This window comes from Alligator sinensis, unplaced genomic scaffold, assembly GCF_000455745.1.
Source record: "Alligator sinensis unplaced genomic scaffold, ASM45574v1 scaffold628_2, whole genome shotgun sequence".
Lineage (NCBI taxonomy): Eukaryota > Metazoa > Chordata > Crocodylia > Alligatoridae > Alligator > Alligator sinensis.
The window spans coordinates 1643890-1657037 of NW_005841833.1; the positions used below are offsets into that span (position 1 = coordinate 1643890).

The window sequence follows — 13148 nt, forward strand, 5'->3', positions numbered from 1 at the left end:
GAGATGCAATGCTGGAAGGCCTGAGTATTACTGTGCTGGCTGTCTCACCAGTTCCTTCCTCCAAACAATAGATCATCAACTTTTCTGGGTGTTCAAAAGCCCATGCTAACCACCTGACCATTAATCAAGTTGTGAATTTCCAAATAAGTGTTCACATCAATCTGTTTCTCATCTCATCCTGCTTTAAATGCAGAAGTTTACTAACATTAAAAGTGCAAGTTAAACCCGTTGAAAGAAGCCAAAGGCAAAAACTCCTTTCACATTGAAGGCACGCCCATGTTCCAGAACTCCCCTGGCCTGTTCTTGCCAGGACATGGAAGTGTGTAGTAAACCAGTCATGCATGAATCATGCCTTACCTTTCAACTGGTCCACTTAGTTGCATGGCTTCTGTGTCACATGCAGATGCGGAGAGGTCACCCTTTCTTTATATGGGTGGAAAATAAATCTCAATTTTAAACTAACCTGGTCAGGACTCCAACTCTGTCTGCATCCTGTCTAGTCAGGCCCATTTGTTTTCTCTTCCTTCTCCTGTCTATCCCCGTCCTTGGTCGATTGCCTTAGTGCTCCAGATGGGGACACTGGCTGCAATCATGAGCTGGGAAGAATTTCTAAAACTCCAGCTGTCCCCACGAATACTCTAATTAGATAGGTGCCAGGGCTTTACAGTATCCTTTTTAAAAGAAAGTTTCCCAAGTTCTCTGTTTCCGTGTTTACTTCTGCAGCTGTCACCATTGCAGCCCACCTAGTCAGGAAGCAAAGGGAAGGAACATTGCTCAACCAGTCACCTGCTTCTTGACTGGTAGGGCTCAGAGACCATCTGTTCCCAGGGCTGACTGCTGTTTTTTCTCTCCAGTTCTAGCTTGTGTTTTTGATGCTCTGGGCATTCAGGCAGCTACTCAGTAAAGGCAGTACTTAATATTAGTTTCCAAACCTGCAACACTGCCGGAAGAGCTGGGTGGTGTTTCTGTTACCATAGCGCCCTCTACAAGGTGAAACACAGCTGGGATTAGAACCCTCTGGGCCTAATCATGGTCTTGGTCTTTCCCTCTTAACAGAGCCTAAAAGTAAAGCAAGACAAGATAGATTTGTTGCATCCTTTAGGAAAAGTAGACTGCCCTTGTAACTCTGTACTTGCTATCAAGAGAAAGCAGTGCAGTTTGGTCATGCAGTCAATGAGATGTATTCTGTTCTGTGCTAGATTTGCTCATAGAATCGTAGAGAACTAGGACTGGAAGGGGACCTCCAGAGCTCATATAGTCCAGTGGTTTTCAGCCTACAGTCCACAGACCCCTGCGGGTCCACAGACTATGCCTAAGGGGTCCACAAAGATGACTATGATCAATAAAAAGTATGTGAATACCCACACGTACAATTCAAAGGGGTCCGCACCGCCATTCAAAATGTTTTAGGGGTCACATATGAAAAAAGGTTGAAAACCATTGATCCAACCCCCTGCCTGAGGCAGGATCATCCCTATCCAAACCATCCTGTACAATCCTTAATCTAAACTCTACATAAAACTACGATCAACATATGACTCTTTGTTGCTGTAACCAATGAAGGGAAGCGGAAGTTCTGAACTCATATCTATATATCCCTGGCTTTACAACTTGATTTTTTTAAAAAACTTTAATAGGGCTTCAACCCTGTGATGGCATCTTGTTTGTAAATGAATCTTCTCTCTAATTAGCAGAATTCGAGGGCATATTTGTTGGCTACTAAAAGAAAAAACCCAACAGTACTGGCATTAAGATTGCTAGCTCTGTTTTGTTAGTACACTGCAGAAAACACCCTTTTGTCTTTAAAGTTGCCACGCTTGTTTGTCCCTGACGTAATGCCTGAAATAGTCCTTTAAGTTTTGGGTTTTTTTATAACCCACAAAAGCCCATGTGTCAGTCTGAATTCAGAGTGGGCCATGACATGAAAAGCTAGAAGCCCTAGCTATGGCTACTGATATAACAATGTTTGTTTGTCTGAAACTAAGAATAGCAGCTAAAGCAGCTGTGGTGGGAAGAGTTCAGAGTGGCATTTGGTCACAAGTGAAATGACTGATGATCTCAACTTCATCTTTAACATTAGTCCACAGTGCAAAAATAAATTGAGAGCCTCTGAAGAAAATGCTTAGAAAAACAGAGGCTATGGTAGGTATGGGTGAAGGTGCCTTGGCAGACTTGCATGGAACAGGTTGTACAGAGCAGCTAGGTAATCTGCTCTCAAGTTTGGCTGCCCTAGAGCTTCACAGTGTGCCTCTAAATTGCATGAACTGTATGAGTAACAGTGCTGGAGTCTAATAAAGGAACTGATGCCTGACAAGTCAGCTACAAAAAGAGTTTGCAAGGTCTTAAATGAGTCATACAGCTGTCTGTGGTTGCGATCTTCCTGCGTGTGAATTAATACAGGACTTCTAAGAGGAGATCTGTGGGCTTTTAACAAAGTAGAATGCAAAAGGTTCATTTTGAAAACCTTCACCTGGCTTGTCTGTCTGGTCTTGATTTTGTTTTAAGTTGGCAGTATTCTCACTTTTGCCCCTTCCAAGACCCCTAACACTAATACTGACCACTGCTAACCTTATTTCCCTATGCAAATGTCCTTGGAACAGCAGCAGCCCTGTTTGTGTATTTAATGACCTGCACTTTCATCCTTCATATCATCATGTACATGCCTGTCTGTTCTTCCTGGTACAGATCTGTTAAAAGAAACAATGTTCGCTCTGACACTCTGCATCACTTGAGATGATCTCTCAGTGAGGTTACACCAAGACTCTGGGCTGCATCGCTATGGAGATTTGAGCTCTTTATGAATGTTTATAGCAACCTAACCACCAGTGACAATGACTAACTTCTCACAAACCAAATCTCCAGTGATCAGCTGTCTCAAGTGATGCTGGCACATTTCACTTTGTAGCAAGTCCTATGTGTGGTAATTCCAAGTAACCCATGTATCTTGTTTGCCCTGTTTCCTTCCTTTTAATGGAATGCCTTTTTATTTTTCTTACTCCAGTCTCTTATCTCTTCTGTGTCTGTACTTTTCTGACCAGGATCTTTACAGCCATAATGCCCATGGTAGCAGCTGGATTGATTCCAGACGATCCCACATTGCAGCCAATAAGAAGACTTGTGTCCCTTGTAGGATTTTTTTTTAAATGTTTGGTACTGTGGTTTTCTTTTGCATGTCCCTTGTGTTAAGTTATGCTGCTGGTTGCATTCTCATTGGCTGACTGTGGGATCACAGAAGCTCGGTGCCAATCAGAATGATCAATCAGGACCAACTCATTTTAATCCTCAATCATTCATTCTTGAGTATTCAGTTCATCACTTTTCTTTTTGTCTAATGTTACCCAGCTAAACCAATCTCTTGTTACCTTTAAGAAACTAATTCAATAAGAACATTTTAATTAGCAACAATTAACTTTTTGCTTGCTAGGCCTGTCTGTCTCAAAAGCACTGGCATGATCTTTAAAAATCATGTCATTTTTATCAATCAGTTATACAGAATATAGCGATGATTTCCATATTAACTCCTAGAGCTTATTATAGGCTGTCCTCTAAATGTCTGAGAGCATGTGACTGGGGGATTTTGGTCCCCTGTTGTGTTCTGAAAGACAGTGTCTGTACTTACAACCAATCTGACAACAAATTCTTGGCAACTGCTGCACAAGAGCATTGACTATTGTTAATGCAAATTTTTCTTTTCTTTTGTTTTTGCATTGTGATTGGGATTGAAGCAATCATTATGTGACAGCTATGTTTGTTGCTGCAAAAAGTTTATTCTTAACTGCCTCCTCCCCTCCCCTCTAAATGTTTGGGGGAAAGTAGGGCATTATATATGTTCCTAACTTTGGGGGTCTGAAAGGTGCCATACTTTCATGGCCAACAATAACTTTACATTTTGAGTTAAATATTTAAAATTCCTTCAGCTCAATTTAGAAGTGTCTATATAAAAATACACTTAATTTAATGCAGAAGACTCAAATGGCTGAACTCTGACATTTAAAACGAACTGTGTAAATACAGCAGCTCTCAGTGAGTAGTGTGCGTTATTACGCTTGAAGGTGTCAAACTGAACAGGCACAGCAGAAAGCCTATTAGCTGTGCATTGTAACTTCAGTGGAAACTGGATCTGACCTCCCCCCTCCTGTGTTTTGGGGTGAGGAGCAGCACAGATACACACTACAACATAAAAAAATTTACAAGTTCCAGTCATGAAAGTGGCAGAATGGTACTGAAATAAGTTTTCTTGAACAGAAAGTTAACTGCAAAACACGGTGCTGCTAAAGCTTTGGATTAAAAATCAGAAAGGAAATGCAAAAAGTTGAGGCCCCCCCCATGACAGATTTCACTAACTTGTGTTGAGTCGAAGTAGTATTTCCAACTCGTTCTTAGGAAATGCTTAACATAGTTTGTGGACGAGTGAATTTACTTCGCATTGTAGTAGCATCTAGAGCAGGATTACACTGTGCAGACACACTCCAAGACATAATTTAGTTCACCATAACATTTGAAAGCCTAGCTGTGGGCTTACTCTTCTAGCTGGAACCTTAACTTTTGCATTTCCCCACTATCTACTGCCATAATGCACAACTTGCTGAAAGAACAAGATTGCCTTTGCTTAATTTAGTAACTTCTCTGCCATGTAAACCACAATAATACTAAAGCAAAGAATGTTTGCGTTTTTTGCATCAATCCTACTTTTTCAGATGTTATGTAGTGTCAGCATTGCAATTTTTTAAACATTCAGTTTGCAGCCTTATTAAATGACTGTCAGCTCATGCATGCCATTGCATGTCAATAAATGATATGTAAACTTACTCACATTTAGTTTAAAACCCTTAGGCCCAACTTGTGCAAGCATAACTGCTCCTCTCCATGGAAATCTTTAGTAAAAGGCGAAAGATTTATGCGACTTGAAGAGAAGCCAGAGCATGCATATGCATGCATATGTTAATAAAGCTCTGTGCTTTTACGCAATTTTTATTTAAAAAAATCACTTTACCGTGCTTAATTTTCCTGCTATAATAGCCCTTCTCTCTTTCTGCCTGAAAACATGGTACAGTATTTTCAAACCAAAGACGATCCCTTTACTTTATCCCAAGAAACTAATCCTGTTGCTGCTTTTATAAATAATGGAATAAAATGCACCTATAATCTCTGCACACTTGCACAGGCCACCGCATTTAAGGCTTCTATGAAGCTTCTTTAGCAAAGCAGCTAAAGACCACACCTTCATCTTGAATAACATCTGACATGCACTGCATTAGGCTTCATTGCCTTAATTTTGCAGACGCAAACCAATTGTTTTGCTCTTTTAAGTTTTTTGTTGTGCTGTGTATCGCATCATAGACATTTCAGGATTGCCGGTTTTTCCCCAGACCACTAGGCCCTAACTTGTGTCTCTCTCTCCTTTTGTGAAGGTTTAGCTTCTTCTCTCGTGATAAAAAACGCATGCAGACGATGCAGAAAAATGTTCGCTTCCAGGATTCTTTTGGCGAATGGGCGAATTCCAACAAAGATGACTCCTACACCGAACAAGGGCAGGAGGCCCTGCAGCACCTGTGACTAGAGCCCTGAGGCACTGAGCTTGCAACAGTAGATCTAGACATTTTAGTAAGGAGAAGCTTCTGTAACCAAATCTGGCAGCTCAACATTTTTATTTGCCTTGCACACCTCGATGGTTGTGTTTCAGATGTACTCTTCAAAAGGGATCCCTCAGTGTTTACTTGGTGACTGCTCTCTGAAAACAGAATCCAGGCTCTGTAGTAATCGTTATTTATACCCAGGGGCATCAAAGCTTTTAGATGACTGGTTTTGTGCTGAATAACAAGTCTACGGTCTGGCTCTTGCATTTAACGACAGTAACACAAGCTTCTTTAAACCAAAAAGACCTATGCTATTATTAGAGGTTTATTTGCATTGTACGATATCTATTGGTGAAGACTTTGAAGACTTTATTACCATTTTTGTTAACACGCGTGGGAAGGAAGGGGTGTTTTGATATTTCCTTAGGTTTGTTTAATGACGGTTGCAGAGAGAGAGACCATGAACTGTCACTTTCCAAGGCAGGTCTGATCAGCACTGCATCCTGTCTAGACCTTAGCAGGTGTCTGCATCTTGCAGAGACACCACCTGAAATTCCCATGGCCACAAGTATAGAACATAGAGCTGTCTTGAAAAGGACAGTGACTATGTTTCACTTCATTTATAGTGCCTAAAGCACAAAAATACTGATGTACAAGGTGAGTGTGCCTTGCATTTTGCTATGAGTTATGCAGTATTAACAGAAAATGAATTGCTCATACTGAGGAATTCTACTGCTTTGTATTTTTTTTTCTTTTCCCTTCTTACCAGACTCTTCTCTGCCAGGCCCCTCTTATTACCAGATTGCTGCTGTATGTGAAGTGGCTCTTATTTCTACAAAAGGCTTTAAAAAAGCCATAGGCAACACTAATTGAACTTTTGCTCCCAACTTGAAGACTGTTTAGTAGAAAAGGGTGTTTTTTAAGCTCGCTGACATGAACAGCTTTTTTCTATGGTAGAGAGAGTGCCAAATCCAACTCTTCCCCCTTCCAGACTTAGCTAAAATTTTGCACAGAGCGAATAGAGCCTCTCATTTCATTGCAAGCTACACAACACTATTTTGGTAAGCCTCTGTGTGGGCATACCGTCATAGAGAACAGCTTGCAGGACTGGAGCTGAACTTGATCATGACAATCCTGCAGCTGAAGGCAGTTGATGTGGGGTAATGTCAGATTTAGATCCACAGTTTCTGCTGCAAGCCTAACTGCAATCTAACTGTATGTGAATGAATGATGCTATGGCTACAAGAACATTGACAGCAGAGTCCTATGGAAGAACTGCAGCCAGAACCATTACTCGCACCACCATGGACATGTCTGTCTGCCTGTCTCTCTCTCTCCCCCACTTCTGGAGAAGAAAATCTTTGCCATACTCTTCTCCTTGCATGAGAGGCCTTGTCCATTCTACTTAAGTAATTTGGGGGTGGGGAAGTGTGGACGCATGCCCAAACTGACTATTCCTTACCAAAAAGGACGTTAAACCTTGCTTGGCTTCAGCTATACAATTAAAGAACTGTACTAGAACATAATCCTGCGGGAGAAATATCTACAGTGTTAGCAGTTGCCTACACTGAAAGGAAGGGAAAAGAAGTTACTTTAAAGTCCTAAGCTCTAGCAGAGATGGGCTAGGAGCCATTGTTAGCATTTAGACACTATGGTAAATAGACCTGCTCTCATGTTTTGCTAAATTGCAGTAGCAAAAGTGGTAGGCACTGCTCTGTTCATCTTACAACACCCAATGTTACTGGACCTGAACCAGTAGGGAAGCATGTAGACAGGGCTCAGAATGTAGCAAGCTGTAGGGAAGCACTGTCCCCTCGGGTTCTCGGAGTCCACAGGATCATTTAGTACCACTGTTTGTGGAGTAAAAAACATTTCTGGGAATGTAAGCCAGGGAGTCCATATGCAGCCTCTCTCTAAATAGAGCTGCATTGGAAAACTCTGTTGCTACAGGAGTTAAATGTTGTCCTGTTTGGTACCATAAGTGGACTAGCCAGGAACAGAGCAGAGCTTAACATGCTTTAGGTAGGAGCTGTGTCTTTCCCCATTATAGGATCAGCACATAGGAGGAGGAAAAAGGGATAAAATTAACTAATATAGACTCCTGCTATGATTGATTCTTTTGAGTGCATATAGCTCCTTAGCTGAAACCAATCCTAAATCACAATCCACTCTTAACAGGCTTGAACATGGCTGATGACGAGGCACCTCCCCAACCATGCCTTGCTTGTGGGGAATCTAAGTACCCAGCTCATTCAGAAACCCTCAGACTAGTTCTGGTCCAGTAAAGGGACAGGTGTTTTAAACTTCAGCCTCTAAATCATGTTGAAGTTCCTTTTAAGGCAGGGGAAAGGCGATGGTTCTCTTGCTCAAAATGTTTCTATATTTGAGATGGTGATAATGTCTAAAACTAGCACTTTGTGAAGGCAGTGCTACAGAAACAAAACCGGATTTAGGAACACTGACAGATCCAAACCTCACACTTAGGTGGTAGAAATATTGCTCCTTATTTAAAACCTGGATGAAGCAAGCAGCTGTATTTGCATGTAGGCCCTTACCCTAAACTTGGAAAATGTTAACGTAATGCTTTCCACAATTTCCAAAATATTAAAAAAAAAAAGCGTAATTAGGAAGAGTGCTACCGTACCGTGCAGTTGCTAAGGTAAGTGAAAGCTGGAAAAAGATTCTAGTGCATACTAATCTCTAATACTTCCATCCTTTAACTTTGGAAAAGATCTGTCCCCAAACTGCTGAGATTTTCCTCTGCTAGTAAAGCATTCTAATCTGGAGCTAACCATTGTGTGAGTTTGTCTTGAACCAGGAACAAGTGATAAACCCAGACCACTGTTATTCTTTCCAAGTCCAGAGTTTGTACTAGATCCTGGGGTGACATGCATGCCATGGTGAGCTGTTTCTGTAACTCCTTGTAGCACAGTTTAGAGCTGTTGTCTGGCACTTTAGCAGCAGATAGAGCAATATTAAGCAGTGCAAGAATGTAGCAGATTCACCACCTGAATAAGCAAACCATTTTCCAAACTGATTAAGAATGATGAACTAGGACAATAGAAATACAGACTGTCCTAATTTGCCCAGTACCATAGGCTTATTTATGAAAAAGGAAGTTTCTAGACATAATGCTTGTAAAGCTAGTCCTCAAGCCCCAATGCTAATGTGCTTTTGTTGAGCTGGGGCTGCAGCCCATCTGACACAATAGCACTAAGCAGTTAGAACTTCCCCCATTCATCTCCATGGCTGTTACCTCCATAATCTAATTGCTCTTGTACTGCTAACATTAACCTTTTCATTCCTGATCCTCAGACTGGAAACTTTCAGCTACTGTGCTCAGACAGGGTGGTCATTTGAAAGGAGGCTTCCTGGGCAAGAGCTGTACATTTTGAGCAGTCAAAGAGTTAAATCTCTGCCATGTGGCTTCTTGATATTCAAGTAAATGCTCTTCTTTTAAAAGGTCACAGTCTTATCAGGCAAGAGGTAGAGCAGTCCTGTAATTGGAGTGCAAGATACTGGAGGTTTCTTTGGTTCAATAATAAATCACTTTTAATAAAGATTTCTGAATGACTTGCCTTTTGTGTCTTACAAGGAAATCTGGTAAAGCCACCCTGTGCTACACCCATCCCCAGTTCTGGAATGGCCCTGTGGACAGAGCTTGGCATTTAAGCTAGCACAGAGGTTTCACTAATGCATTTGCACTCAGATCAAAGCTGGCCTGAACACCAGGGAGCATGAGTACAGGAAAATCCTAGCTGAAGTGTATGTAGCGTGCAGCCATGGGCTAAGGCCTTCTCTAGGCTGCGTGTGAATTGGTACTACCAAGAATATTTATGAAAACTGTTGCTGGTGCGTTCTCAACTGAGCCTTCCCCTTTATGACATCAATACGCTGGATGCAGAATACATCATTTCTGGCCCAGGGAGTCTCTCTGTGTATATGACATTTGTAAAAGAGTTGGGAACCAGTTCAGATATGAATGGTTGTGGTTTAACCGTATGGTGCCCCATTTCCCAAAACTGAGCTAAAAACCTGAACCAACTAGGATTTAACTGTGTAAAAGAGTATCATGTTTTGGCTCTGCCTCCACTAGAGCTTTTAATTGTTACAGCCAGCTTTCCTGACTCTACAGTATGTGTGGCACAGAAGAGCCTTTTGCCGCTTTGCACAATAGGAACCCCTGAAGCTGTGCTTTCTCAGCAATAAAGAGCAAGTACAGAGAGAGCAGGGGACAAGGCAGGACAATAGACAAGTTGCATCATTCTAGCACCAATTAATGCCAGCTGTGGGGAACAAAAGTGTTTCACTGGCTTTGTGACTGTTGGGTAGCACTCAGCATGTCTGCTCCCCTAGCAACATTCCCCTGAAAACTAGAATAGGGCTCTAAAAACAAAACAAAAAATGTATTTGGATGAATATCCCGTTACTTTGCTTCTACTGGGAAATCTCCATGGACTTTCTATTGGGATGTGCTATAGTTACAGTGACTAGTGGAAATTAGCCACTAGTCACTGTAACTAAATCTTTATCTAAAAGATAAACTGTAACTGTAACTAAATCTTTATCTTATAAACTAAATCTAAATCTTCCCTTATAAATAAGGGAAGCTTTGCCTACAAATCTTCCCTTATTTATATCTACAGTGAGAGGCTGTAAGTTGTGCTGGTTAACTGAGACTTGAACAAAAGAAGGGAGAAAGACCACGCATGAAAAGAGAGCTTTCTTAATGCACGTTTGCCTATAACTACCCTCAGCATGAGTCAAGGGTGCATATTGCTAATCAATCTTAATGCTTCTCAAGTAAGTGAATCACTTCCAAATGCATGAAACATTTTTAAAATCCCCATGGCAGGTTTTTACAGATATTTCTTCAATAGAGAACTTCACATGGAGGGCTCTGACTTTCAAACTGGATGTGACCCCCTGGCATTTAGGAAACAGTTCAGCACTCTGCAATCTTGCATACAAATGACCCATTCTCTAAAGAGCTGGACCAACTGGGCACACATTCATTTCACATCCCACTGACCCAGCAGGTGGGAATGCAGGCACATCTGCACATCACATGTTCCTTACAGAATGCTAACAGATATGGCTTGGCTAAGAACAGTAAACAGAAAAGGTTTAATTTTCTATATACAATAGAGTATGAGACAACTGGCAACCAACTGACAATACCTTAATGTTGTTAAAAACAAAACTATGCAGACCTTGGTAAGTTATTGTTCTCCCCAAATTTTTATTTCCTCATACCCACCTACCTCCTCATCCATAAAACACATAAAGCAAATTAAAGACAATTTCTGAAGACCAAAAAATAAAATAACCAGTAATATCCTAAGGTCTGCCTTAGCATTTTTGCTTGGGATGGCCATTCCAGCTTCTTTCTGGAGCGCTGGGAATGTGACTGCTGCCTGCTGCAGCTTTTTCTGCTCCAAACTGAGCGTAACGGACAGGCCAAGGCTGAACCTATGACCCTAAAGTAATACATGGGTGTGTCTACACGGGTAACTCCACTGTGCAAATGGGATTGTGTTATAACACAATTGGGCTCTATCCTGTTTGTGGGAAATGTTGATTTTGCTTTTACTTTAAGGGTGACTGATTACACCAGTCCTGGCCTCCAGGAAAGAGAAAGGTTTGCTCCCACAAAAAGACTATGTTAACATGTAGCAAAAGAGAAAAACTCAAGACAAACCAAAGAAAAGACAACTGTTACTTAACATGTGGGACTTGTCAAAATTGCTCTGTTTATCAAAGGCCCAGAGGCCAAATTACTGCTGGAATCATTTACCTTTACTGCCAGTAAAACCTTTACAGAACAGTAAGGCAGAGAGAAGAGCCAAGTTTGCTGTAGTTAATGGACCTGTGGCATTTTGCACCCAGACTGTACCTTCCCCCACTTCCTGGGGAATGGTACTATGTTATCAGTGCCCCTCTGGAGGTGGAAGCTCACAGCATCCCAATTACTTTCTTTTAAGCCAGAGACGAGAACAATATTCAGGGGTTGGGGATCAGTCCCACTCACAATTCAAGGGTGTGTTCAGAAGTTTTTAGTTCAGGCTATTACAGAGAGGCCAGGCTCCAGGCCCAAACTCATAGCATGTTACTGTTCAGCCTACCTTCGGTAAAGATACTTTTTTTCTCTACCTGTGTTTGTCATCATCTCTCTGCTTCCTGGGGTCTCTCTCCCTGCTCCGGTCCCTCTCCCTGTCTTTTCTGTCTCTCTCCTTCCTCTCTCTCTCTCTGCTCCTTTCCTCTTTGAAGTCCCGGTCTCTCTCCCGCTCGCTTTCTCCCCAACCCCAGGATCGCTCCCTTTCTGGCCCTCTCTTGTCCCTGCTCCTTTCGTGGTCTCGGTTTCTGGTTCTCCAGTCCCTTGTTCCATCCCGAGTCCAGTTCCTCTCTCTCTTCTCCGCTGCTCCCTCTCCGTAGAAATCACTTTTCATATTTGGCAAATTGATGGGCTTTCGGAAAGGTCTGTCCCGTCCTCCAAATCGCAACTGCCCAGATTCCTTTTTGCCCCCGAAGCCACCTCCGAGCCTCCGGGGAATCCATCCCTTTAAGGTCCTTTCCAGCTCAAAGTCCACAAATATCTCATGCTGGTCAATAACCAGCCTGTTGGCATCCCTATGGGCTTTCAATAGAGCACGCTCCTCTTTGTACTCGATGAATGCGTAGCCCTTGGAAAAGCCGGTGACCAAGTCTCTCACCAGGCGGATCTTCCTGATGTCTCCGTATCGGGAAAAGACTTCCTTCACCTTCTCTTCCGTGGTCTGTAGGTTTAGTCTCGCTACAAACAGGGTGAGGTGGGGATCACCTGCCACCCCTTTATTGGGTACATACCGTGCCAGCATGGCCCTCCAGATGGCTCGGTCATGCGGCTCTTCATCTGTTCCATCAATGCTCCCCGCTTTAAGGGGGTCATACTCCTTCGCTATGGGTGCCCAATCATTCATTTTCTAGAGAGAATACAAGCATCAGACATATCCGAGTCACTGGTGGTGTTCTGCACGCAGAAGTGCACTCTGCAAAGTACCACTAACAAGCCTGCTTGGAAATTCTCTTTCACGCAGAAATCCCAAACGTTAATGGACTGTCTACACTCCACGGCAGGCTGATCCCCATTTTACTGGCAGAACACGTGGGACACAGAGAGGTCAAATTCTCAGCATGCACCTGCCCACTAACAGCTAAAAAGGGTGAGGCTACAACCCCCTACCCAGGACTTGCTACAGAACTCTTCATGCAGACTGCAAACCTCCATGCAACTACCGGTCCTCTTCTCCTACTCTACACGGACCTTTCTGACCCAGAAGGGCAGCTGTCCAATTACTATCAAGAACGTTAACTAGAGACTTCCTCACAATCAAGCTTCGTTAGACTTTGCAGAGCTTATGAAGATTTGTCTAAAATTAATGAAAATAGGCCCAGCCTGAAATGCCTTTCCAATGGGTTTCCAGTCCAGAACCCCCCTGGGGAAGGCAACTGGGCAGGAAGGAGCTCCGGCAGGCTTCCCGCTCGTATAAGGTGACACCCCCCCCATTCCCCCACGCAGTGTAACGTGCGACA

At 42.6% G+C, this 13148-nt stretch overlaps 2 protein-coding genes and 1 pseudogene across 4 annotated transcripts in view; 1 reads left to right on the forward strand and 2 right to left on the reverse strand.

Annotated features, from left to right (window-relative positions):
* Positions 1-8193, forward strand: part of RILPL1 (Rab interacting lysosomal protein like 1) — a 29196-nt gene extending 21003 nt beyond the window's left edge. The window contains exons 6-7 of one of the 3 annotated variants that reach the window (XM_025198110.1): positions 3039-3126; positions 5412-5550. In XM_025198110.1, coding sequence (XP_025053895.1) covers positions 3039-3126; positions 5412-5417 — 94 coding nt within the window. In that variant the 3' untranslated portion in view covers positions 5418-5550. Of the gene's footprint in view, positions 1-2080; positions 2143-3038; positions 3127-5411 lie in introns of all 3 variants that reach the window. The other 2 variants (XM_025198121.1, XM_025198100.1) reach the window with 2 other exon arrangements.
* Positions 4802-4924, reverse strand: LOC112549740 (annotated as a pseudogene).
* On the reverse strand, positions 6319-13102 carry SNRNP35 (small nuclear ribonucleoprotein U11/U12 subunit 35). Its single transcript, XM_006015115.3, has one exon. It carries the CDS (start codon positions 12533-12535, stop codon positions 11726-11728), a length of 810 nt encoding a protein of 269 aa, XP_006015177.1. The 5' UTR covers positions 12536-13102; the 3' UTR covers positions 6319-11725.
* Between the last annotated feature and the right edge of the window lie 46 nt (positions 13103-13148).